Source organism: Triplophysa dalaica, chromosome 25 (genome assembly GCF_015846415.1).
Source record: "Triplophysa dalaica isolate WHDGS20190420 chromosome 25, ASM1584641v1, whole genome shotgun sequence".
Taxonomy (NCBI): Eukaryota; Metazoa; Chordata; class Actinopteri; order Cypriniformes; family Nemacheilidae; genus Triplophysa; species Triplophysa dalaica.
Window position 1 is genome coordinate 9,123,966 of NC_079566.1, and position 26,923 is coordinate 9,150,888.

A 26,923-nucleotide genomic window follows, 5' to 3' on the forward strand; every position below is an offset into this window, starting at 1 on the left:
TTATACACATTTCTAAAAAGAATGAAAGAAATCGCCCTTTTAAGGACCACGAGGAAATAAAACAAATAGAAATCTCAGATGACGCAATTCCGGTGACGTATATGTTTTGAAGAGCAAACAGTGGGAGCAAGCTTCCTGCTCAAATCCGGACATAATTTCCCTCGTTTAGTTAAATACAGAAAGTCTTTGTATGCGAAACCTCTGAACACTTTTGTTGAGCTGGATAAGCGTTTGGCGGAGGTAAAATGGAGGCCGTTCCTAGGATGCCAATGATTTGGCTGGAACTAAAGGAAGCGGGGGAGTTTGAGTTTAGCCCCGCTGTTAAACAGGTGAGACTCTTAAATCCAACCTGTTGCGTAACAGTGTTCACAGAATGTACCAGATATCTGTAGTTAGCTTGTGCTAGGTGTGCTCAACAATCCTATAGCTGTATAAATCGTCCTTTTATAGTACGTATCAAGTTTTAAAAGAACGTGTCGTCACTGAAAGTCTATTTCTGTCCAGTGAAATAAAACAAATAGCTTCCTTTATACACTTATTATAGTTCATTTGCATTAAGCCAGCACTGGGCTCTTTGGTGACCATGACGTATACGGCGTATGACAGTAGGTGTCACGTGTGGATGTTATCTAAACAGATAAGAGAGAAACTGGATTACGCAATATATGGAAGCAAATAAGAGACATAATGTTTTGAAATTTAACAGCCTATGAATACTTGATTTTGAATTATTTTACTTTGGAAACCATGTATCTGAATTTATTTGTTTCGAATTTACCTCTATGAAATTTAAATAAGAAAATTCTTGATTTCCAATTTAAAAACCTGAATTTAATGCTCACAAATTCAGATACAAAAAAAAAAATTACAGAATTTCAGATAAAATACATTTAGATTGATCAAATTTGATTGCTCTTATTCAGATCTCAAATTTCAAATTAATACTTTTCAAAGAAAACATATGTCTAATTCGACTGCTCAAATTCAGATCGAAAAATTCAAGTTAAATATTCACATGGTAACATCCGGGCTACCCAGGATAGGAAAAACAGTTGAGCCCAGAGCCCGTCTGCAATTGAACCGAACCATTGAATCGAACCAATGAACCGAACCATTGAACCGAACCAATGAACCGACGTCGGGCGGCCTATAAGAGCAAGACAACCTGACTGTCATGATCCAAGAAGAGGCCAAGGCACGGATATTAAACCTGTTAAGAAGATGACTTCTAGGGAAAACGAAGGCGCTCCAGTAAGTTTGCTGATTATGTACAATCAGACTCTACAGAACAAAAGTATGTTGTTGCTAATTATTTTTTGGAACTATTATTATTATTATTTTTTTCGACCGACGTCGGTTCGGTTCATTGGTTCGGTTCAATGGTTCAGTTCAAAGGTTCGGTTCAATGGTTCGGTTCATTGGTTCGGTTCAATGGTTCGGTTCAATGGTTCGGTTCAATGGTTCGGTTCAATTGCAGACGGGCTCTGGGCTCAACTGTTTTTCCTATCCTGGGTAGCCCGGATGTTACCATGTGAATATTTAACTTGAATTTTTCGATCTGAATTTGAGCAGTCGAATTAGACATATGTTTCTTTGAAAAGTATTAACTTGAAATTTGAGATCTGAATAAGAGCAATCAAATTTGATCAATCTGAATGTATTTTATCAGAAATTCTGTAAATTGATTTTTTTTGTATCTGAATTTGTGAGCATTAAATTCAGGATTTTAAATTGGAAATCAAGAATTTTCTTATTTAAATTTCATTGAGGTAAATTCGAAACAAATAAATTCGAATACATGGTTTCCAAAGTAAAATAATTCAAAATCAAGTATTCATAGACTGTTAAATTTCAAAACATTATGTCTCTTATTTGCTTCCATACAATACCTCTTGATGGGTGTTGCCTTGTAACGGTTAACAACAGTAATAGATAACAGGACTGACATGTGATGTCGAACAATGCCATAGCATGTACATACTATGGCCACGAATTATGCTTTTACTTTACCAAGAAAATATTTCAAGATTTTGATTCTTTTTCATTCTTTTATCCCCAGTACATACACGTGAACTATGGTGAGAACCCAGAGAACTACAGTGAGTCGCTGAAGAGGCTGGAGGAGCTCAGACAGGTGGGTTAAGTTGGGTTGTTTAGGAGGATTATGGGAAATCTGCATTGTATGCTCTTATAGAACAGTCACGGAGATGAACACTTACAGTTATCATTGCTGATGAATAACGCAATAAAATCTCTCATTATTATTATAGACCATGGTAAATTTACCGAGAGATTTTGAGGGTTGCAGCACTCTAAGAAAATACTTTGGTCAGCTGCACTTTCTGCAGAGTCGTGTACCCATGGCAACGGGCCAGGAGGCTGCTGTGCCCGTGACATGGTAAATGCGGCCATCTGTGCTCGCTTTGACATTTGTCGCATTCGATACAGGCCACGTGCGGGTTGCGTTAAGTCATTCTTCCTTTTGATTGCAGGACGGACGCCTTCTCGGGAAGGAATGTCACGCATAATGATATCAACTATGAGCATGCATGTGTCCTGTATAACCTGGGTGAGTTAAATGCAATCACTGATGTTTCACAAGCAACTTCATAATCAAGAGAGTTGTAAACATGTGTTTATTATGTCTTGTAGGTGCCTTGCACTCGATCCTGGGGACTTTGGATAACCGTCTGTCTGAGGAGGTGAATGCTGACTTCATTACATAAACCTGAATTAGAATGTGCAACTAGGAAGCGTTAAGATAACCTATTTGTCTTCTTTGTGCCTTATAAGGGGATGAAAGTGTCCTGTACACATTTCCAGTGTGCTGCAGGGGCTTTTACATACATGAGAGATCACTACAATCACACCTACAGTTCAGACATGAACAGCCAGACGCTGCAAATCAACATCAGCCTCATGCTGGTAAACGTTATGTCAGACATGCTGCATTCCTTTCAGTTTTTCCTTTCGTTTTTTAAATGAGGTTTTGATCTCTCTCTACAGGCACAGGCCCAGGAGTGTCTCCTAGAGAAAACTTTACTCGACAACAGGAAAAGTCATTTAGTAGCAAAGATTTGTGCCCAGGTGGAATGTTTTTCTCATTTACCAAGATCAAGTTTGATTTCGCAGTGCACTGCAACATTAATGCTGAGTGTGATCGCAGGTGTGCGACTATTACAAGGACTGTCTGAGGGTCTTGGATCATTCTGAATCTGTGCCAGGAAGGATTCAGAAGGAGTGGAGGAAACTCATCAGCCTGAAGATCAGCTACTTCACTGCTATAACACACGTGAGATCAGCTTATTCACCATGACACAAACCGGCATATGTTTGACATAATATGTTTTTCCATTAACATACTTTACTTTCACATACAACATATGTGCATATTGTTTTCCATCAGCTGCACATGGGAAAACAATCAGAGGAGCAGCAGAAATTTGGAGAAGCAGTAAGTGCGTGATGTACTGTGTGAGCTTTGTTCAGTTTCACATTGTGTTTGACTTGACATCATGTTTACGCACAATTCCTCGCCCACTGTAATAAAGGATCTGTGTTAAATGGAAGCGATTGAATGTACATTCATCTGATGAAGCTGCCTGCTGTTTCCCCACAGGTCGCCCACTTTCAGTACTCAGTAGATAAACTTAATGAAGCAATTAAGCAGGGCAAGGTAAACATTTTCTCTCTCAAGCACACAGACAAACACACACTAAGAAATCCAAATGTGGACATACAATATCATTGACATACATGTATAGCTATTTGAAGTTACTGTCAGCTAACCCTTACAGACAATTTATATCATATTTAGAATTTAAAGGTCCAATGTGTAATTTTTTGGAGGATCTATTGACAGAAATACAATTTAACTATGTGTCAGAGGTGTATAAAGAACTTACGTAATGAAGCTTATGTTTTTATTACCTTAGTATGAGCTATTTCTATCTACATACGGGCCCTCTTGCATGGAATTCACCATTTTGTTTCTACGGAAGCCCTACACGGACAAACTGCTCCACAGAGCAATACTTTTTCTCATTCGGCAAATAAGTGAAAACGTGACGACACCTTTAGTCCCGTCTCAGCCACCGTAGTGCTTAGAAATGAGTGTTACGTTAGTGAGCTGTTGGTTGCTCTTTGCAACCTCACCCTTAGACGCCGCTAAATTTCATACACTGGACCTTTAATAAAAATTGAATTTTCCCAGTTTGTATATTTTTTTAGCAAACAAGGACGTATCGAAATTCTGTGAGATAAGGATAAGAATATACACACTCGCACAAACCGAACTGTTTCATTGAGCACATTTACAGCTGAACTCTTGTTCTCTGTAGGGTCAACTGGATTCTGTGCAGGATGCTCTGAAATTCACAATGGATGTCATTGGTGGAAAGTAAGTCTTTTGGAATTTCATTGTGGCTTTTTTCCATTAATGCTCAATTCAAAAGCTTCACAGGACACCAGAACAAAGGTGGCCCGCAGACCCTAGGCCAAAACAATATCAAAACTACAAAAATTCAACTAACATATTTGTGTCCAAACGCTAAATCTGTTTCTCCTCATTTTAATATCAGATATAATTCGGCGAAGAAGGATAATGACTTCATTTACCACGAATCCGTGCCCAATCTGGACATGTTAGCGGGAGTCAAAGGTATAGAAAACTCTCATCTCTGTATTAGAATGATCAACATCAAATCATTGTTTGCTGTACATTTGTCCGCTGTACAGGTGCCTCTTTGGTGAAACCCTTGCCTGTGACCCCAACTGATCCAAGCGTCACTGGTCCTGACCTCTTCTCTAAACTTGTTCCCATGGCAACCCATGAAGCTTCCTCCCTTTACAGGTCAGAAATCATTGTAATGTCTTCCTAGATACTTCATCACCTGTTGTTTTATGTGTTAGGAGAAGCTGTTTCTCTTTGTAACCCTTTTGTCTCTCTTAGTGAGGAGAAGGCAAAGTTACTTAGGGACATTGTGGCGAAAATAGAAGACAAAAACCAGGTCCTTGAGTAAGTTAACAACCTTATTGATGATTAAGAAATTCTAGCTTTGTACTATATTATCCACTTGTTATTCTTTGTGTCTGTGGGCTTATATTTGCATCTCTCCGCAGGAGGTTTATGGAGTCTCTAAGCAATGACTCTGTATATAAAATGGACATGTTTAAAACTCTTCCTGACACACTGCTGGAAAAATGTGCTTATCTCAGTGTGCGACCAGACACTGTCAAGAATCTAGTTCAGGCCATGCAAGGTGAGTGTGTGTATACAAACACACATCATATGTTAGTATTAATGGTGGTGTGAAAGAGGTTATTAAAGGATGTATTTCATGGAAGGCTTGTTGCCTCTTTCGCAACTACAAAATTAGAGATTGCATTTACAAACTCTAAAACTGAGTTTGTCTAAATAAAAATTCACTGTAAAGGGAAATATTTTACTACAGCGTTTTTTTTCTCAGTTTGGTTAAATTTTCAGATTGATCATCATGTCAAATGATGTCTGTGTTGCAGCGCTATCGAATGTTTACACTGATGTGGGTTCATCTCTTGGGGAGATCCGCAGTGCCTTGGAAGAAGATGAGGCCGGGGAAAAGAGTTTAATGGAGGTCGTGGGTCAGAGGGGATTGCCACCTGGTCCTTCAGCCCTGCAGGAGGTTCAAAAAGAGTTGAAAAAATACGAGGCCGCCCATGAGGCAGCCAGCCAAACCAACACTGAACTTCACAGAGCTATGAATCAGCACATACCAAACCTACGTCTCCTCCAAGGAACTGTGGAAGATCTCAAAAATAGCCTGCCTCAGCCACAACTGAGTCAAGGTAAGATTATCTTTCCTATTGTAATTAAGTTGATTTTACTGATTCTAAAAAGTTGAAAGTACTCTCCCTTTTCTCATTAGATGATATGACGTCCTTGCAAAAAATGAAGAGCATTCTCGACAAAGTGGATGAAATGCGAAAGCAGAGAACCTCATTGGAGAGCCAGCTTCGTGACCTCATTCATAAAGATGACATCACCGGCGTCCTGGTAACCGCAGATCGGGCTGAAATCAAGGTCAAGTCAAACAAGATAATCATTATTTTAATACAAATTATTGCGTGCATTTGCTGATTGTGTGCATTTTTAAGTGGCAACAAAGTGTCACTTGTTCAGGTCTGAATGCATTTGTTGTAAATTTTCTCTTTCAGACGTTGTTTGTGGAACAGTTGAAGAAATATGATCAGCTGAAGGGATATATAGAACAGAATTTACTAGCGCAGGGTAACATCCTGAAAGCACTAACAGATGCCAATGTGCAGTATGCCCCTGTCCGCAAGACGCTCACGCTCACAGAGCAACAGTATGTATTCTGCATATCTCATTATGATCAGAAGAAAAGTATGATGATTTTGTTTGTAATCGTTTTTTTTTGGCCTGCAGATGGAACAGTACAGTGCAGTCCTTGATTGCCTCATTTGAGGCATATGAGGATCTGATAAAGAAGGCTAAGGAGGGAAGAGACTTCTACCAGGATTTAGACAAGAAGACAACTACCCTTTTGGACAAAACCAAGTCCTATTGTCAAACCAGAGAGAACGAGCGAGTTGGGTTGCTGGAGAAGTAAGTTGCATATGTGAAGATAATGGTAACCTTAATCCAATACTAATTTCTGTATCCTTCCCATAGGGAGATTGGAAAAGGACATCCTCCTAAACTTGGACAGAGAGTTCCTGTTCCTAGATCTGGCCCATCCAGTCTTGAAGCTGTTGGTCCATCGGCTGCTCCTTACATTGCTAGACAAGATCTCCCACAAGAAATGCGATGCCTCCCACCAAACACCAATTTTGCAGGAGGTCCAGTGCTTCCAAATCCAAGATTGCATGCTGGATCCCCGCTTAATTTGCCACAAGGTGCGAACCCTTTTCAATCCGCTCGTTTTCCAACCCAACAAGTTCCCAATACAGATTCAAAGCCAACACAACTGCCCCATTATCTGCCACAAAATCATATACCGTACATTTCATCCACAGGGATTCCACAACAGTTTCAGGTAAGAGGCACTGCACCTGGCTATCCTCAGGCTAACCAACCGACAACCTCACATGTCCCATATCAGGGATACAATCCAGCTCTCTGGCAGCAACCCCCTAGTGGCCCTGTTGCTGTTACAGGGGGTTACACTGTGCCTCCACAACTGGGGCAGATGCCCCAAAATTGCTTTAGGCCTGGTGTACCAGGGCCACAAGTATCTATGCCAAACACATTTGGGCAGCCTCAGTCTTCCTCTGCCCAACAGATCATACAGGGAGTACCATACCAAAGACATAACATCCCCCCAAACGCACCAAGAAGTACATTTCCTGGCCAGATTTTTCCACCTATCCAACCTGGACAGTTCCAGCCACAGCAACAATCTGGACTACCACCAGGTTACAGACCAACTCTGGATGGCCAATTTACAGTATCGCAACCTCCAGGAGCCCTTTTTGACCAACATCAGTCTGCTCTTTCTCATCAGTTCCATCCAGGTCAACTTCCACAAGTCAGGCCACAGCCCTACATGGGCTATCCTCCCACATCCTTTCCATCGTCACAGCCGATCTCAGCACCCCTCCAAAATCTCCGTCAACTACAGCCAGGGTCTCAGAATTTCCCACAGGTAACTTTAAGCCAAAATGCTCAAATTCCGTTTGGTGTTCGGCCATCCAACCTGCCCCAAATGTCCCAAGGAGCTTTCCCACCACAAACTAACATTTATTCATTTGGACCACCACAAGTGGGCCAACAGACCATTCCACCTCAATTCAACACCATGCCTAATGGAACAGGAAGACCAGCTATGTATGCTCCCAGTCAAAGCCAGATACCTGGCTCTTTGTCAGTACAGTCAACTGTCCCAGTTATGGACAATCCAGTTCCTCTTTCACTGCCCAGTACTCTCATACCTACTCCATCACCTGCTCACGTCTCCGCTCCTGAGCCTGACAAAATGAATCCGCAAGGGTCCCGTCAGGAGAACATATCTGGCTGCGGTACAATTTTGGATTCTCTTCAGAATAAAGTGGATAATCTCAGCATCGCACCTCAAAGTGAGGCTTCTAATTTTGGATAGGATAAATCACAATATTGATGCTGATCTGTCAAAGGAAGAGAATGGATCCATCAGTCATTACCAACCACTGCGCAGATGCTGTTAGCGGTTGTCAAGAATACGGAGAACAATTAGCACTAACAAAAATGGTGAGAATGAACAAGTGGTGGATAAAAAAGATCCTTTTGGTGATTTGGATCCTTTGTGGTCACTACCGAAGATATGATGCCTAAAACAACACTTACTGTGTGTTAGATTTTATTTCTGTATAGTCCTGTAATACTTCTTAAACTACTTCTTATGCACCATACATATACGGAAGTGTCACTACATCTACTAACTGTGCTCTTAACAACACACTATGACTTAACAACTGTACTTTTTGCAAGCATATACTTAAGAAAACAACTCTTGCATTGATTTCTATGCAATCCTACACTTTTGTATCACTTTGCGATTCTGGTTCTATGTAGCACTTTAGTCTGCACTCTAAGAATGATAAAGATGAGGAAGAGACGATTGTTGATGTTGAATATAGTTTGTTATAAATATTTTACTTCTAAAACTAAACATTTTGAAACAACTTTCTTGCTCCTAAATTGACTTTTGAATAAGAAATCTTTTAAAACTGAATGGATAACAAAAAATGAATAGTAAAAATGTAAGTGGGACACTAGTGTTTGTTTGCATTGTGCCACATAAATGTGAGGCTTTAAACACGGTGTGCATGTTGCTTCCATAATAAATCATGTGGTGGAAACACTGTGTTTGTGTATATATTTCTACCTTCATAAAAAGTAAATTTATATTTTATATAAGCTATATAAATGGACACTTAATGTCTGTGAAATCTACAAAGAACTCTATCTGTATGTAGTCACGAAGAAGTAATAATAAAAAATGTTAAGAGCATAAGAAGATTGAGTGGAAAGTAAAAAGACATGTCTAAATTTACAGTAACCGTATTGAGATCAGTTTACTCCGCCTGATGGTCTGGTTTATCTCAGATTGAATTAACAATGTTCCCAAAGGGTGTATATACAGTTCTTACCATTAAAGTATTAGATTAAAATCCATCAGCTAACAATAAACAATACTTCAACAATATTTATTAATATTAGTTCATGTAAATTTCAGCATTTACATTTTTTTAATTAAAAGTTGTTTTAATAAAACATGATATTAAAAATATCAAAAAATATATATTTTAAACAGATTTTCTAATTTTAACAAATACAGCATCATTGTCATAAGTGTATGGAGTTAATACGGCAATATCGCAAATTTGCTTCCATTTGATCTACAAGGTAGATTTCTAAATATTTATTTAGTTTATTTTTTCTTATTTAGGCCTATTCAATATACAAATTTTCAATAATTCTCTAAATATGTGCAAACAATGATTTACGTCATGCACCACTGCCCTTATAGGCTACAACCATATGGCACTGTTTGTGTAGCGGTGATGTGCCACTCTGTTAAACTGTACAAAAGAGGACAGAGGGAGGAGCAATGAAACATATTACAAAGGTTACACTGCGCACAGTGGGTGCTGACTGGAATAAAGTATTGAACGGTATTGACATGTGATGTGTTGTTACAAACCTGAAAATAGGCAACGATGTCTGTGTGTAGGAATACATTTCTGTGTTTTGCTGCTAGTTTGAAATAATTGTATCATTGTAATGAACAAAATAGTTTTTATACTCTCCTCAAAGACACCCAGTCTTCTATATCAGTAGTCTGTACACGCCATCCTTCGCTTTTGATACTCTTTGATGAAGTGAGTGATGGGAGACTGACCCAGTTTTCCTTTGTGAGACGGTTTTGGCTTGAGCAGAATGCCACACTTGGAGCATTGAAGTGTTTTGCAGATGCTTTGAGAACTTGGCATTATCATAGATTATCAACATTAAATGATCTTTAAAAGGTGAAACATTTTTCTACTTTTAACATGTTTCATGTTTCTGTACAGATGAGGAGATCATGTTTTTTTTGTTGCTCTAAAGAACCAGCAATCATTTCAGAACAGTTCTTAAGTTTTTTATTGCAAGTGAAAGTATTAATCTAACATTAAAAACACAAAAAGCACCTTGTTAATAACAAAAGTTATCAAGTTGTTTTTTACCCTGAACATATATATACAGGTTCATTTCTGTGAATGAATGTGTGAATGACAATGTAACGCTTAACAAAATACATAAAAAACACATCTGACTCCAAAACAATCATTTTCCCCTTTTGTCATTTTTTCCCTTTCATTTTTGTTTTATATTTACTTGAAACCTCCCCAGTTTCATGATATACTTAAATCATGCAAATTATAATCACCAATGTCTCCTAAAACCTGTGTGTTCGACAGATGTGAATGCAGTATTTTCAAATCAAGTTTTTTTTTCAAACAATTGCATCTCAGTCACTGTTGATAGCTTCCACTATATTAAGGTGTGTAGGCTGTACCCAGATGAGGACTAGATGAGCCGGAGAGAACCCCCGGCAGGGATCGCGTGCTGATGGGGCTGTAGCCGGGCTCGGAGCTGCGCCTGGGACAGATCTGGGACAGGGGCCTCGTCTGCCCCGACCTGCCTGGAGGGCGACGCAACACGGGGGACTTTTTAGGGGACTTTGGGAGTTTGTAGAGGAAGACATTGTAGTGGAGTGGGCGGCTTGTCTCAGGGTTCGTTTTTGCTTCTTTAGGGAGGAGCAACTCTAAGTCGATGGTCACGCCACCCTGGACACACAGAGACACACAAAGGCACAGATACAAAGTACACAGAGGCATAGTAACAGAACATAGATACGAACGTGTGAATATTTGAAAGGACCACACAAAACGTCATTTCACGAAAACAACACAAACATATAAGCAAACCCATACAAAGAAAAACACAAAGGAAAATAAACCAAATTAATTTGAATTATAATTTGCATATAAAAGGACAAAAAAGCCATAAGAGTAAAATGCAGGAACAACAACCTTAAACTATTATTTTCAGTTATATTTACTGTAAATGTCCATTTTAGTCTTAATATCAAACCAGCATAAGCTATAACCGAGTAAAGTACTTCATATATCACTTCAACTCAATATTCGTTAGAAAGTGTAGAACAAATTTTGTTCTAAAACTATGAACCTCAAATTTATTATCAAGCACCAATGACCAAAGCTCTGCCCAAAATCCTACAAGCTAGTGTGTGAAATAACAGACATTAACACTATTGACCAAGTCCTGCAATGTGGAGCAAATGATACTTAGTCTAAATCTGGACTAAAGTCAGCCTAGAGTAATATTTTGAAGCAGTATTATGATGGTGAAATGTTCAGTATGACTAGCGATACCTCTGAAGCGCTAAAGCCATGCACACGAGCAAAGCAGGATCGTGAGAAGCGGGAGCACATACAGGGCTCAGGAATACATATGCACTCGATTGTGTACTGATAAAGCAAACTGATTTTATTCTCAGTTCATCTCAGCAACAAATAAAGTACAAAACCACAACAATGTCAATACATGTCAGAGACATAAGCTTTAAAACTTTACAAATGCTAAAATACTGCTGTTCACCGTATCAAACGTATATTAAAACATGCTCACTGAATAAGTCATCAGACATCTACAAATCTCTGATTTTTTCTGAAGTCGTTTAAATAACCATGTTATTTTCATAAAAACATTCAATTTCTTTACAACAAAAGAACACAGATGCATGCTGATTCAGAGTAAGGCAGGACACATAGGAAGTCAGAAGGTGTCACAAAGGTTGAAACCTGAGGTTAAACCTTTGGGTCTGGGTGAAGCTTTAAATAACTTGACTGGACTTAGCGGCACATAGGGTAGCATAACAAAGCTTGACATAATGTAGGGTGACAGCAAGCCAGGACGAGGTGAAGGTGACAATGCGTACGGTGTTCGATGAGGAGCAAGTTAGCATGCTAGTTCAGAACTTCATTTGTGTTTTGAAGTCACACAGATGGGTGCAAGGTAGAGCGCTATGTTGATGTGTGAGTTTTTGGCCCGTTGGGGAATTTTAATAGGAACAGGGAGCTGTCAGTGTGGGCTTTGTTACAGTCACAGCGCCAGCGTGTGGCAGCAGGGCGGTACTACACGTTCATGTTTTTCAGTGAGTTTACCTCCTCTGCGTTGTCTTCACCGGCTTCCTTGTTGTTTTCGTGGTTTGGCGTGAGCGAGTTCTGAATGTTCAGAGGCTCCTCCTCTTTAGGGGGACATTTGGGACAATCGGGCTCTTCCTTGGTGGTCTCGTCCTGTGACAGATACACACAGATGAGTAATGATTATATTGTGCAAACAATTTCCCTCTATCAAACCCTGGTATAAATATCAGGCTCAGGGATCCAAGTACCCAGGTAAGACCTGCTGTGTAACTAAAGGCGAGATAAGGCGAGTGACCATTCATCTATGGTTTATAATATGGAATGCAACTTGCCAAAAGCATCATCTTGAGTGATTGGATCACAACGCTTTACAAGTCACCGCTATGTCTCTGTCCACTTGTGATAAGCTTGCCAGATGTAAAAAACAGATGTAATGAGAGCCTTGAAGATCATAATGTGACCAAGGAAACAGAGCATCCTTGTTGTCTGGAGTGGATGGGTGTACGGATCAGGACTTGATTTTAATCTACAACTGAATGGACATGTCGACGTGAAAAGAATGTTCCACAACCTGGAGGGACCATATTTAAAGTATGTATGCAAAACCTGTCACACTATAAGCATATATTTTTATACAATATCTTGGTGTTTTAAATGCAACGTTTACCGTTGTCACTGCATTTGAACTAATTCTAGGTATACAGACAGTTTCAGCGGCATAAACAAACATAAGAAGGCCCAAACTTAACTTCCCGTTGACCTCCACAAAAAATCTATTTAACAGTTTAATGTAGTGTGTTTCATATCATTTAATACGATTCATAAGCAATAAAATATTAATATTCATTAGTATATTAATATCAATTATGTATATAAATTCGAAAATCGAAATAAATTGTTATATTATAACCAAACACAGAAATTCGGGTCAGGCGTGTGCGTCCAATGAAACCGTCATAAGCACATAGCATTTAAAAGCAAGTCATTTTTTGAAAGTGCCATGCTTGGGAACTCGCTACCTATAATTTCTCTTTATGAAACACAAAAGCAGTGATTGTAAACGGGGGAACAGAAAATATTATTTATTTACACTCAAGGAAACAGACAGGTAATAAGTTTTAATAGAAATTGTTTTATAACATCTCTGTGACAAAATAAGAAAATTCTCTAACCAATGAAATTTTGCCTCAGGAGACATTTATTTTTTTATAAAAAAAACTATATAAAATTGTTTGTGTTCAAGTTATCAGAGATGGCATGAGGGTGAGTAAATTATGAAAGAATGCTCATATTTGCGTGAACTATGGCTTTATTTGTAGACTCTAATGCAACAAAAATCGAACCTTGGCTCCTGAATGTGTTAGTGCTTTGGATAGTGTGGAGAGATTAAAAGCAGATAAACAGATGGCTAGACAATTTCTGTTAGATAGCATAGGATTAGAAAAATGGTTCCTAGCACAATGTAGACAAACAAAATGTCACCTAGAATGACGAAGATTTGGGATTTTTAGACATAGAACTCTGAAATATAAAATCTAATGCTTTGATGGTTATGAATGATTGTTAAGGGGATATAAGCTCAAGAAGAGGAAAAGATGCTAGAGCTACAAAACGCCTCAAGCATTTTTTTATCAGCAGAGCATCAAAGGTCACTCACTGGGAAGAGGTCAGTTTGTGGATCATCTTACCTCACAGCCGCAATCCTCTTTGGGTTTATATTCCCACGTATATCTGCTCATGGTTTTCTAAGGAGTGGGGTGGCGAGAAAGGATTATTCTACTAACACCTCATGAAAAAAGAGCTCTTATTGGTGTATCATGATGTCATTCATGTTTGACATATCTAAACACCTGATTGGTCAGATAATATTGCATTGATTGCCCACTAGACAAACTCCAAAAAGTTTTATCACAATCCATATTGTAGTCTGCAGTACCTCACATGGCCTCGTGAAACATGGGGCGCATGTGAGTCAAGGAAAAAAAAGAGTTGAAGAGGAGGATGTGTCTGTCACTTGTCTAATGTTAATGATGAAGCGAGACAATGAGAGGAACGCACACCAAGATTCACACGCATGCTCAGTGGAGAACAGTGGGAAAGAGAGGAAAGGACAGTTACCTGACACATAACGTTATCATAATAAGCCAAAGCACTGGCATGGGGGAGATTAGTCGGGGGGTCACACAGTTTCCTTACATTTGACTGAGAGTTTTCACGAACGGTGCACAGCGAGAAGTTATCCACAGGCTGCTCCGACTGTGGCCGGCTCTTACTGCAAGACACAGAAAAATAAATAAACTCAAGTTTAAATTGTAGTTTATGTCATAATTCATGTAAAGGGGGCATGCAACAGGGTTTCTTATGCTTGTACGGTCTACTTGCCAAAAAACGAGTTGGACGTATGATGTAGTATTTCTGTGCTCGATACAGCCCCCCAGAAAGTCCCCCAAAGTTTTTTTCATGTTCAACTTTTCTTAGTCCCTTAATGGGCAATTCTGCCAGAAAAGCAAGCCGAAGGCAAGGTAAAAGAAATAGCCCAACCAACCAATAAATTGACAAGCAAGACATGCTTACCATCAAGATTGGCTGCGCTGCGTCAAGATAGACTGCCCTATGTTGCTGCAGCTAGCGATATTAAGAGGTGTGTGTTTATTTGTTCACAGTATTTTAGTGATGGATGTTATACATCGCAGGCGGTAAGTGAAACTGAGTCATATGTGTAAAGTGATAAATAGTGTCACTTCAAACAATTCACGACCTCACCACTAGATGCTACAAAATTTCATAAACTGGACATTTAAAGGTATACTTCTGGTTATTCACCATGTATGCTTAATAAAAGGTATATTAAATAAGTCATAAAATCAACTTCATATTTCATAATAGTAAGATAACTGTCTGATGTGCCATATGTGCTTCCATCAATGTCAAGGTGTTTTAAAAGCTGCTTCTCAGCTTTGATATTAAAAAGTACTACCACTTCCTTTCGTTGTGGTAACAAGCGTTGAAATCTTTTTCACTCTGCTTCCCTCTCCTGATTTCCATCCACTCTTTTTCCTCCCCTCTCCTGACAAATTGGGCTGTTTAAATGCTTTTGGCTGCACAATATATAGGTCATCTTACACACACACTTTGTCAGTTTGGCCTACTTTTGGTAAATGGATGATATCATTGCGATGAAAGCCCATGTTAACACTTAACTGTACTCTACAATGGTGTGTGAGCATGCTAAAAGGTTTTTAGGTAATCAATAAGCATCCAACATCTGTGGATATAAGCATCTGCCAAATGCATGTACAGATATTTAATATCAAATCAGAGATGAAGTCACTCATTTTAAAACTGCGGTTGCCTCCTTATGTCATGTGGAGATTCACCTGCGCTTACGAAGACGTCCGTTTTCAGTCTTGAGGAGGTACAGCTTCTTGGAAAAAAAGACGATGACCATGAAAAGAGTGAGCAACATGATGGTGGCCCCACCCACTGCTATACACATCACTTGGAAGTCTGAGATGGCCGACTGGCACCTGGAACCCTTGTTCCAGATAAACTCCTGGACATTACATCTATAAAGAGGAAAATAGATAAGAGGTTTACAACACTGACCAAAACATCATCTGTTTCTGCTATATCTCTTTTAAAGATTTAAGAAAATATAAAAAAAATCATTCTTAAAGAGCTCGCTTTTAATAACATTAATTTTCTGAAGAGAATATACTATATTCGTGACACACATAAGAAAAAATGTCCGTGTAAAGCGAAAGCAATGGAGATTACTTGTGTCGAGTCGAGTCTTATGTTTATACAAAGGACCAGTTGATTTAAGGTGCTGTCTAATACTGTTTGTGATATTTTTCTGAGATCCAAACAAGCTGGCCGTGACACAAACATCTGTGGCGAGATGAAAGACCGAGAGAGACAAATGCTTTGGAAAGATGGGTGTATCCTTGTACACGATGAGCGTGTGGTGTGCGAGCGTGGCCTGTTGACCTATTTATCAATAGAAGGAATTTTCTGCAAGGTTGCTCTCTCAGAGACCTTATGAGTGGTGACTGCACCTACTTCACAGCACAGATGGTCCAGTCAAGGACATGTGTCCTTTCCACTGAGAATAAAGCACCCGAGCTGTGATCCGAATAAAGTTTAAAGCTCCAAAATATCTGCTCAAGCCAAACTGAACACCCTATATGTTAATGAATAAATCAGAAGTGCGCCCGTTCAATGTTTTATTTAATGCTTGACAAATGTTACATTAAACTTCAGTTACGTTTTCTCAAGAATGCGTTGTCATGTGTGTTTCAGCTTTTGTTTAAGGAAAAGTTATTTGAGTTCAAGACCTCCTGGGGTCTTAGGAACACAAAAGAAGACATTTTAGGGGACCTCCGAGAGATTTCCAGGCCTCCTCATAGACATCATGGTTATTGTTGTTGTCAAAGTCCCGAAAAGTACTAAAAACATTGTTGAATTGATCCATCCGTGTACAAGTCAATTTTTTTGAAGCGGCGACATTACTTTATGAGCGAAAAACAAACAAAAATAACCATTTTAATCGATAAATTCTCCTCTGTCTTGTCAGTCTATGGTGCCCGTTCACGAGAGCACTCCAACGCATCGAATTGACAACTATAACCATGATGTTTATGAGGAGACCTGGAAATCTCTCGGATATCACATAAAATATCTTTATTTGTGTTCCAAAGATGCCGGGATGTCAAAAAACATATTCACGTAATGTTGGTGAGTAGAAAGCAACACAATTCAGATTTTTGGAGGTGAACTTGTTGTTTTTATGTGTTTTTTTACGGTGTTCTGGATGGTAACTAGGTAGTCGTATTCTGGTCCCTAAATGGGTCATGTCTTTTGATACAGTATTAGGATTTTTATATAGTATTATCGAATCAAGTATTTAGTAGTAAGTAGTTTAATCCTTACTATGAAAGTATGAGCAAAAAGAAAGATGTTGTTTAATGATCACTAGTAACATTCACAAAAAAATGATATACACACTTATTCACACAATTTCTCCCGAAGCTAGTGTGTGTGTGTGAACGTGTGCATGCGTGCTAAAGGCAAATCAATATGGCACAGACAATTATTGCTTTGTATGTAGGCCACGCTTACTCTCTAGCCTAAAGAAGAGATCAATGTGAAACTCAGTTGTTTTTACTACACATTCATTTGGTGTAAGCTACTGGTTGGGCATCACGCCCCACAAATCGACTTTTGCAGAAAAATAAATCCTTCCACACACCTTGCGCAAATCAAATCTTCAAACCATAGCAGTTTTTATGTTGCAATAGATATTAAAGTAGGAAACCTGACTTTTTTAAGCAACACTGACCCTATTAGTAACTCTCTCTCTCTCTCCCACTCTCTTTCTGCAATCAACGAATTAGCCCCATGGCATGTGCCAAACACAAAAGTCCACCGCCATGTTGAAAGTTGTTAAGGATAAGCCAGATTGTCCGTGTGGATTTGAAGTTCACTTTTTATTACTATATTTTGGAAGAGAAGAATTTTTATAATTCTGCGGACAGAAAACACAGTTAACTGGGATGCCGCCAGTGTAGAGAGTCTTAACCAGTGTGGTTTATAGCGGTGTTATGCAACTCCCGCTGGTGCACACAGCATAACACCATATGCCATTCTGTGGCTATGAGGTTTGACTATACACAAATAAAAAAGTATGATAATACACAATATGACAGGCCCATACCAACAAGCTGAACCGGGGGCTTTAGTTGTTTAACACACAGACACGCACACACACAGAGAGAAAAAGATCTGGGCTTTGACCCAAATCCCTTAAAGCAAATGTTTAAAAAGGGTCAGTGTGGGTCTCAGAGTAGAGTAGGATTGTGGCAGAGGAGTTTGGATTTAAGTGCCACAAAGCCACAATCACACCGGCCTGGAGTAGCCTACAATAGTTTGGAGTGTTTTGATAAAATGATATCAATAGATTGGGAATGAGATATAATGCGATTGCATTTTGATACACTGTTTATATAGATTGCTCTTTTCTCCTGTTCTTCTTTTCTAAAATCAACACTGCACATGCTGGGTGTAGCATGTTGAAGGCAGTGATCACTGACGTTCATTTTCCTGGCTCTTTTATGCACTGTTATGTCACCATAACCTTGTCTCAACCTAAAAGTCACCATGAAATCAAACAGGAAAATCGTGTTTTACACAGTGATGCAGGGATTATTATAAATGATATATCTGTGCACACCGTTATTATTTGTTAGCTTTTATCAAAAACATTAAGCTCCTTTCCTTTTCACATATCATAAGCAACGGAAAAGAGGTTGGACCAATCTGAATGTCCGATGGTCAGGCATTTTTAGCCCACCCCTCCAGGCCCAATTTACAACTAACCAATCATGAAGGAAAGGGCAAAGCCCCACCCTACATTTTTGTTCAAACTCTATAACAAAGCCTGGACACATTTTGTATAAGTCAAATTCTGTATTATTATTTTTTATTTATTATTATACATAAATATCCAATTTAATAATCCAATACATTTCTGTAGTCAAATGCTTGACCAACCTGTTTAGACCATTCCACGTTTACATGAACTTGGCCTAGTAAAAGGGTTTTGGGAGGACTAATATACCCCAGACGTCTTCAACTGATGCTCGATCTGTTTTCAATCCCCAAACATTTGATTTTCGAAAACATCTGAGACAAGCACTAAGCTTCTCTTTAAAATGTAAAACAAATATAATCCCACACTATGAACATATGGACACTGATCATACATGAAAATACCAAACTTCATCTTCAAACTCCTTTTGACGGTTTGACCGGATTCAGGTGCTGGCAAAAACATTGGTTGTTATATAATTTTAAGTTTGTGTGTATAGGTGTGTGTTGATCAGATACATGAGAGTATGCATCTTACCGGCAAAAAGCTCCAATACTATCAATCACGTAACACTGGCCTCCATTGAAACAGTAACCGGTGATGACCGTACATGCCGGGAGACATGTTTCATTTATACGCAGAAATCCAGGAAGACAAGCCAAGTTGTCAGCTTCTCTGGAACCTGCTGGGTCAGAAACCCCAGATCCGCCGTCTTCAACTCCAAATGATTTTTTATTAGAAGGAACAGCGCTAGCCACAAAAGGCCAATTTTCATCTTCCATATCTGGCGGTGTTGGTTGGCTCTCATCTGGGTAAACTTCAGTGGGGGTGTAGTCGGGTGACAGATAATCATAAAAATCTGAAAGTGTCCAGGACGTTGGATCCCCTCCCTGGAGCTGCTGAACCCAAGGACGATCGTTGCTGATATGATGATGATGAGGAGGGTTGTAAAAACTGACCGTAATAGTTTCTTCAGGTGGGGAATGGGTGGATTCATATGGTGTCCGGTCAACATCCAACAACGTCCCGTCTGCTTGTAGTATCTCACTCTTCCAGCGTGGGGTGCTGTTCTCGCTGCTCTCTTCACTAAAATCTAGTTGGGACAGGCTGCGGGTCTGGGGGTCAGCCAGGGTGGGCAGTTTGGCTGCCATGCCACCTGCCGTCAGATCCATCAGGTGTTTCCGCTCGGATGATTCGACATTGGTTGTGGTCGCGGTTTCTCCACCGATCTCTGACTCCTGCCCAGCTCGTGGTTTTCGAGAGTGAACTCGGGTGATGGGTGTGGCCTCGTCAGGAAGTGCAGGCTTAAGCTCCACCCCATTTGAGGAGTTAGTGCTTAGAGTAGAGTTGGAGATGAGTGAACTACCTGAAAATTCATAAATAAAAGTTAGTCAAAACTTTACACATTAAACTATCCAAACAATTACACCGGGAATAGCATGGTCGGTTGTACAGTTGGAACTGACCAATCAGATTCAAGTATTCCAGAGAGCTGAATACAAAGTAAATATCACAATAAAATGTGCTTAAAGTGATAGTTTACTCCAAAAACAAAAATCATGTCATTGTTTATTGCTTCCTCATGTGGGTTTTAAAAACCTGTTTATGCCTGTGGTTTTGTGTCCATGCAATAGAAATCAATGGGAAACGATTAAATATATCTTACTTTATGTTCTGCATAAGTCATACAGGTTTGGAATGACATGAGGAAGAGTAAATAATGAACAATTTTTATTTTTGGGTGGACTATCAGTTTGCATCAGTGCATCCTCCTCAAAGTTTCACATCTGCATACTGTAATTACATGCCTTTAACAGATGTGAGCACAAAAAACCCTTACAGCAATTGGCACATACCCATTAAGCTCAGACAGCTGGAAACAAGCAGTGCAGCAATTTACAGTCCACAATTTTTAACATAATTAAGATTATATATATATTTTTATTAAAAAAAAAAAAAAATTAAATCTTTTTAATATAATTTTAATTTTAATTTTTTTAATTTTAATTTTATGAAATATCTTTAAATTTATCTTTAACTTTAACTTTAGACAGTAATTTTTAAACCTTTTATTTAAACAAATTAGAACAATGCCACTTTTTAATTTTAATATATATATTTTTTATTGCAACAAGCTATATATAATTTTTAAAATTAAAATTTAGCATTGTTCTAATTTGTTTAAATAAATTTATAAAAATTAAATTAAAACTAAAATAAACCGTTGAAATAAAAAATTAAAATAAAAAATGTAGCATTGTTCTAATTTGTTTCAATACATTTATGAAAATAAAAACATAATAATAATTAATAAAAAATATTAAATCTTATCTACAGTAAATATTTTTATTTTGATTGTGTTTAGGAAGTCCATTTATCAACACCTACAACCATTTTACACAAAAATGTTAAACCATAAATTAATACAATATTACATATCCTTGATGCTGCTATGCATGTGTGGATGCTCACTCAATATTTGCACTGCATTTCTAGCCATACAGAATAAAACAAACAAAAGACAAATACTACCCTGTAGACAACATAGAAACACATATCTGCTTAATTATACACTGCTGTGTGAGAGGACAAAGATTTCTTTTCCAAAGCAGCTTGTGATAGCTGGATTAGGAGCTCTGATTTACTAAAGTACCCCCCTTCGGCCTGAGCCAGAACTGGGATTCAGATTAGGATTAAGGGCTGTATGTTGTGACTCGCAATGGTCAATCTGGAAAGCACGAGTGAGCGGCAAGTAAACTCTCACAGACTCACACGTAAATGAAAGGGGAATTCCATTGTAGAATTACACATCTCAACATCTCGCTGTCCTAATTTATTGTCCTTTGGGGTGGCTGTCGATGTTGTCAAGTCTAAGAATTCTAATGTAGTCATCCTCAAACATAACATATGGGAATAAAGTAAAGGTAGAGCCTCTATTGTTTAATCTTACTTATATTAAAAGTAGAAAACAAGAATGAGGAATATAAACAGTGATTTCCAGGCAGCATATTTGTAAAACACAGTATGCTTTTAATGCCACCTCAGGTTAGATTAAACCATTAAAATATATGGTGTATAGTACAAAACGGACAGATAAGCAATAATGTAATAAAGCAATCATTAACTAGAATTTTATTATTTGTTGATCATGTATTGGATTCATCATTTTTAGTCATTCTCCTTGGCCTGTGTCTTCATAAATTTGCACATTTGTTTCTCAAATTTTTCTTAAAACCGAGCTTCAGTTTATTCCCCAAACATACCAATGCAACATGGGTACATTTTAATGTATTTTTAATCATTTATTTTAATAATATTTATATATAATTGTCCTAAATTGGAGATCACATTTGGCCACGTATGCTTTAATTGTCCGATACTAACCAATCTACATCTTTCATCTACAAAGATGCAACCCATACAACTTGCATGTTTGTTTAAAAATTGGAGGTTACTTTACATACTTTTCTATGCATAAATCATAATTTCCCATGAAATCTGAACTGTCAGCTCAAATTATAAATCATTTTATTAAATCAGCATTGTAAGTGGTGTTAAGGTTAAGTTTTGAACTCTTGCTCAATAACCGATTGTTGTTTATTTTCATACAAAAAGTTTGCATCTAAACTTTCAGTTTTTGATTGACAGTGTGAAATTCGGTTTCCAAGGGGCATTCTTGGTGCAATTCCTCTTCATTGAATCAAATTCGAGTCACATCCTTCTCTGACAGACAGTCTCACACGCACAGTTGCCAAAAACCAATGTAAAGGATCTGCCGTTTTGGAACATCTCAAAAGCAACACTGAACACAGAGCTCTCTGTCCTCTCCTCTCCAATCATTTCCTCCATTTCTCTCATTCATTTATTCACACGATCCCCCCGAGAGAGAAACAGAGATTGTCACGCATGCATGAATAATTTCTCATGCCACGTTCAAGCATACTATTAAGTTCTAATCTTAGGTTCTCGCCAACATGATGTTTAAAACTAGTACAACTGCAAAATGTTCAGATATGTTCATTTTGTCATTTTAACATCTTCAAAGCCGCAGGCAGGAATAATGCTGAAAAATATGCCAAGAATGGTAGAAGAGGGTACAAGATGAAAACAGTTTTCATTTGCATACCTCTTCACAAAGGGGTCAACAGGGAGAAAGGAAGGGTCAGGGAAAGGAGCAGGTGAAAGAAAAATAACACAAAACACATCTATGCTGTTCTAAAAAAATGAATGTGTTTCACTTTCCGCTTTTCTAAAGACCAGTGCCAAAACCCTTTGAGAGGGATTTCTGTTCTCTGTTTAGTAAGCATGTCACGGCAGCATGAACGAGAGGGATAGCGGGGGGAAATGTGTGTAAGATTCAGAGTGAGAAAGAAATCGGGGAGAGAGAAGCCTACCAACTATTTTCTCATGCCCTCACCAGAGACACATTTAAATCTCCCAAAAAGTGTGTGAAAGTAAGTGGTCTTTTTCTCTCACTGTGCCCATGGCCTCTATTTACAAGCAAACAAGACAAACACAAATGAATAATTTGTGAAGAACAGAAACATGCAAGTACATTACTTGCTAGTTGACTGTGAACCAAATTTGTCAAACATGCAAGGATCATGATGTGCAAAACTCTGAATGATGCTGAGCTCTGTAGATGGAGATCCGGTACAGGATAGGCAAAATCTACCCTGCTGTACAGACAATTCTTTCATTTCCTTACATATAAACCAACCCAACATTTAACTCATCTCACTTTAGATTACTTACACCCTTTACCTTAGAATACAACAGCTCTGCTGAATTTAATTCACACGCTGAGCCAATGTGGTTTGATATAAATAGTACCATAATACAGTTTGGCGGGGGAGCTGGCATGGCTGTCCTGGGCATTAGGGATGGGATGTAGGTGCACAGAAGTGTCGGTACAAAGCCAAACAGATAGAGTACCAGATCTGTGTGTTATGAATGGTGCCAACTTTATACCACACACACGTGAAACAAGCACTACTACAGTTTCAGCAAAATCACAATGATCTGTATATACATGGTGAATGCAGTATTACCTGTACAGTTGCTCACTTAAAAATTATTATCTTGGTCTCTGACATGTATGTAAGAATGTTTTCAGCTAATTCGAAAACACAGATTAAACTCTAAATAAGGTTTAGTATAGTATGACGGGGACGTTTTATCCAACAGAAACAAAAAGCAGTAGTGTGTGAAATCATGAAATAGGTGTCAAATTTTAAAAGCCTAAGTTATGTAGCTGCAAGATTCAACTACAAGTATTCTGAAAGTGTGCTTTGACTCCATAAAGACTGAAAACCAGCAAGTGTCCCACAGGTTGTGCAGCTTCATAAGTCTCCAGCAGCGTGGACAGCTCTAATGTCAGCGGCCGGTAGGATACATACTGTCAGCCCTTACTGGGAGCTCCATACGGAGAGACTAGGCAGACGCTTGTTGATGCTAATGCCCATTGACAGTCTCCGCTGTTAGTAGACCTCAGTGGCAGATGGCCTTCTCGGGCCGTTGCTAGGAAAATATCTTAGCAATTCTAGCAAGAAAGCACCTAAATGGCAAGAAACCATACATTTTAAACACCAAAAAAGTCAGTTTAGGTAGCACTTGCACAATGCACATAGTCTCAAAACAGTGTTACAGTGCAAAGTTTACTTTAAACATTAAGGTCCTCTGCTAAGCATTTCAATATATATATATATATATATATATATATATATACAGTATACACAAACACATATTACAAACATAAGTATACAGTATATATAGTATATACTGTATATGAATGTGTGCTAAATGTATGTAATTTTGGGAATGCATCCCGCCTCCCTCTCAAGGTGGAGGATGTGAGTCTGTTGCCATAGGAATGCAGCCAGGTCTTGGCAAAAACAACAAAGAAGAGTGTTTTGTCACAGCATGTCCACCAAAGAAATTTCAGCAAGAGATGAAATTGTGTTTCACTTATAGTAATGATTGTCTGTATGTATTCAATGAATGTATATCATCATAAACAGAATATAAAAAAGTTAAACAGACAAACGTTCCATATTTTCTTCCTTGAAAGACTTGAAAATACAATTTAATGAACCTGTCCTGAGAAAACATAAAATGCCATATTCAGCACATTTAGATGAAAGTTCTAACATCTCTTAAAAATACAATGATAAAAACCCACCCGCTGAGGTTTATGCCTGATCAATACTGCCAATAATACCAAAACACAGTCTCTGATATGCATTCCTTAAATCAGTTTTCTGTAAAACGTTCGACTAAACAAGAGAAACCAGCTGATGCTTGGAATGCAAACACAAGCATAGCTAATATAACGATCTGCATGGTTTTATTGCTTCATTATTGAAGCAAATCATATTTAGATTTTCCTCTCTTTTGCTTCTGGGATGAAGTGTGACCCAGACAAGCTCTTGACAGGACCAGACCGATATTCTAAGGTCAGATCTCTGAATAAAGTCCGGCTGCATCCAGTTGTTTACTTGGCAGACAGTCTTTCAGCGTGCGTCTATGATGGACAAAATCTAGCAAACTTTAGTCAGCATACATTTTACTTTACCAAGAAACGTCCACATACTTTATTCTTTCTCCCCATTTTGGGCAACTTTAAGTTGAAGGATAACCTGGACATTTCAACTCTGTAAATGATTTTATCGTCTACTTACCATTAGCATACAAAGGTACGACGTAAACGAGCAGGACGCTGGACAGCACCATTGACTTCCAACCAGACGAACAAAACCGCGCGTTCATGTAGTTCATCGTGACAAACTATCTTTTAAGAATGTTTAAACTTAACCGGACCTTCTTCTTACATTACAGTCATACGGGGAATATTATAAAGAGTTTGAGCAAGAATTCTGGACAGATCTTTCCTTATAGAGCGCGCCGCTTCATGCCAACTTCGGATGTTGTTTTCAGCTTTCGCCGCAGTTGTTATTCCTCTTTGGTTGGGAATCAGGACACACCGAAGGCATCCGCTATGGACCCATCATCTCTTATCATATCACCTCCAAGATGCAACAGATAATGTGGTGGTTTTTTTGCGCAAGAGCGTAAAATTACCCTGAATTAAAGTCGTATTACTCGCACGCTTGCAGTATCTGCACTAAGCTAACGAACTATGTGCACGCACACGTAAGTGCGCGCGGGACCGCAGCAAGTTTTGTGTGCCATTTCATTGGTGATCAAAGTTATTTGCGCATGCGCATAATAAGCAACGTTTTGTGATCGAATCTTTGAAAAAAAAAATCATCCGTGTTTATAGTATACTCGAAACATAACGATACAGTAGTTTACTTAAAAACTTCCTATGTACACAGTTGTTAATGGTGCATAGAGTTTCTGCTCAATCACATATTGATGCGCGTATGCTTTTGAACTGAGGGTTTCTAAGACCAAAACAAAAGAGAGGAGCAAAGGCGGCTCCCCCGAACAAAGCCTATGAAACTGGGTCACACAGACACACACAAATGATGAACTCAAAATAGAGCAGCGCCTAACGTAACGTTACCGCGTATGTTTGTTTTTGCGGACACGAACACCAAACGCAGATTTTAGGTGATAAAATTGCAACCGGGTGTTGGCATTCTTTCGTGGCAAGTATTTTCATTCACAACAAATAAAGTGATTTTAATCAAAATGAATGATTCATTTGAATCAATGATTGATTGTCCTTCCAAAACTGCTTACTTATCACCTTCAAAATGAATAAGTGCCATACTAGTGATCTGTCCACGTTCTCCAGAAATAAGAGGTGTTGGCACAAGGCGTACCCGGGGGCAGGTTCTGGTCCCACCACATCCCCTCTCTCACTCCCTTCTTTCCTGTCAACACTTCACCCTCGTATAAAATAAAAGAACCAATAACCCTAAAATACGTGATGTGACAATAAAAGTGAGTTGAAATACTTGAGAACCAACCCTTTGCTGTTGCTCCCATGACTTATGAATGATTCATCAACGTGTGTTTCTATGTTATATGATTTAAAAATTCATTATAAAGTTATTAAAAATGCATTTGGGATATATTAAGAAATGATGCAGATTAGTTGACTCTAAAATTGCAGAGATTAAAATATGCTTGTATTACAAACTTCAAAACATGGTACCGTCACTAAAACAGTCACCAGTTCCTCTGTTAATCACATAAACAGAATGGTCTGAATATACGGTCACTGTCAGAACGTCATAGTTCACACAATGTGTAAAATATTTTAGTAGCTGGAATACTATCTTGACTTTGTGATGTGTGCTGCTTTCAATCAATTACTGCATTTGTCATATTACGGTCTACTTCACATAAACTGCGATAAATGTTACAGTACATTACAAAGGCAAGAGAGAC

General features: G+C 38.5%; 2 protein-coding genes across 6 annotated transcripts; one reads left to right on the top strand and one right to left on the bottom strand.

Annotated features, from left to right (window-relative positions):
* The first annotated feature begins 95 nt into the window (after positions 1–95).
* ptpn23b (protein tyrosine phosphatase, non-receptor type 23, b) lies at positions 96–8,838 on the top strand. 2 transcript variants are annotated; one of them, XM_056741749.1, is made up of 21 exons: positions 96–329; positions 2,060–2,134; positions 2,271–2,398; positions 2,493–2,569; positions 2,653–2,702; positions 2,794–2,925; positions 3,007–3,087; positions 3,167–3,292; positions 3,407–3,454; positions 3,620–3,676; positions 4,341–4,399; positions 4,581–4,660; positions 4,738–4,852; positions 4,952–5,017; positions 5,122–5,261; positions 5,521–5,826; positions 5,907–6,061; positions 6,196–6,347; positions 6,428–6,607; positions 6,674–6,897; positions 7,018–8,838. In XM_056741749.1, exons 1-21 carry the CDS (start codon positions 246–248, stop codon positions 8,097–8,099), a joined length of 3,417 nt encoding a protein of 1,138 aa, XP_056597727.1. In that variant the 5' UTR covers positions 96–245; the 3' UTR covers positions 8,100–8,838. The 2 variants fall into 2 exon arrangements, with proteins under 2 accessions (XP_056597727.1, XP_056597726.1); XM_056741748.1 differs by having other exon boundaries at positions 6,674–8,838.
* Positions 8,839–10,105: 1,267 nt separating this feature from the next.
* On the bottom strand, positions 10,106–25,769 carry cspg5b (chondroitin sulfate proteoglycan 5b). Of its 4 annotated transcripts, XM_056741690.1 has the most exons (7): positions 25,243–25,768; positions 19,100–19,928; positions 15,570–15,758; positions 14,389–14,464; positions 13,881–13,937; positions 12,211–12,342; positions 10,106–10,809 (listed from the first exon to the last, which is right to left on the bottom strand). In XM_056741690.1, exons 1-7 carry the CDS (start codon positions 25,337–25,339, stop codon positions 10,519–10,521), a joined length of 1,671 nt encoding a protein of 556 aa, XP_056597668.1. In that variant the 5' UTR covers positions 25,340–25,768; the 3' UTR covers positions 10,106–10,518. The 4 variants fall into 4 exon arrangements, with proteins under 4 accessions (XP_056597668.1, XP_056597667.1, XP_056597669.1 ...); XM_056741689.1 differs by lacking the exon at positions 13,881–13,937 and having other exon boundaries at positions 14,311–14,464; XM_056741691.1 differs by lacking the exon at positions 13,881–13,937 and having other exon boundaries at positions 25,243–25,767.
* Positions 25,770–26,923: the final 1,154 nt, after the last annotated feature.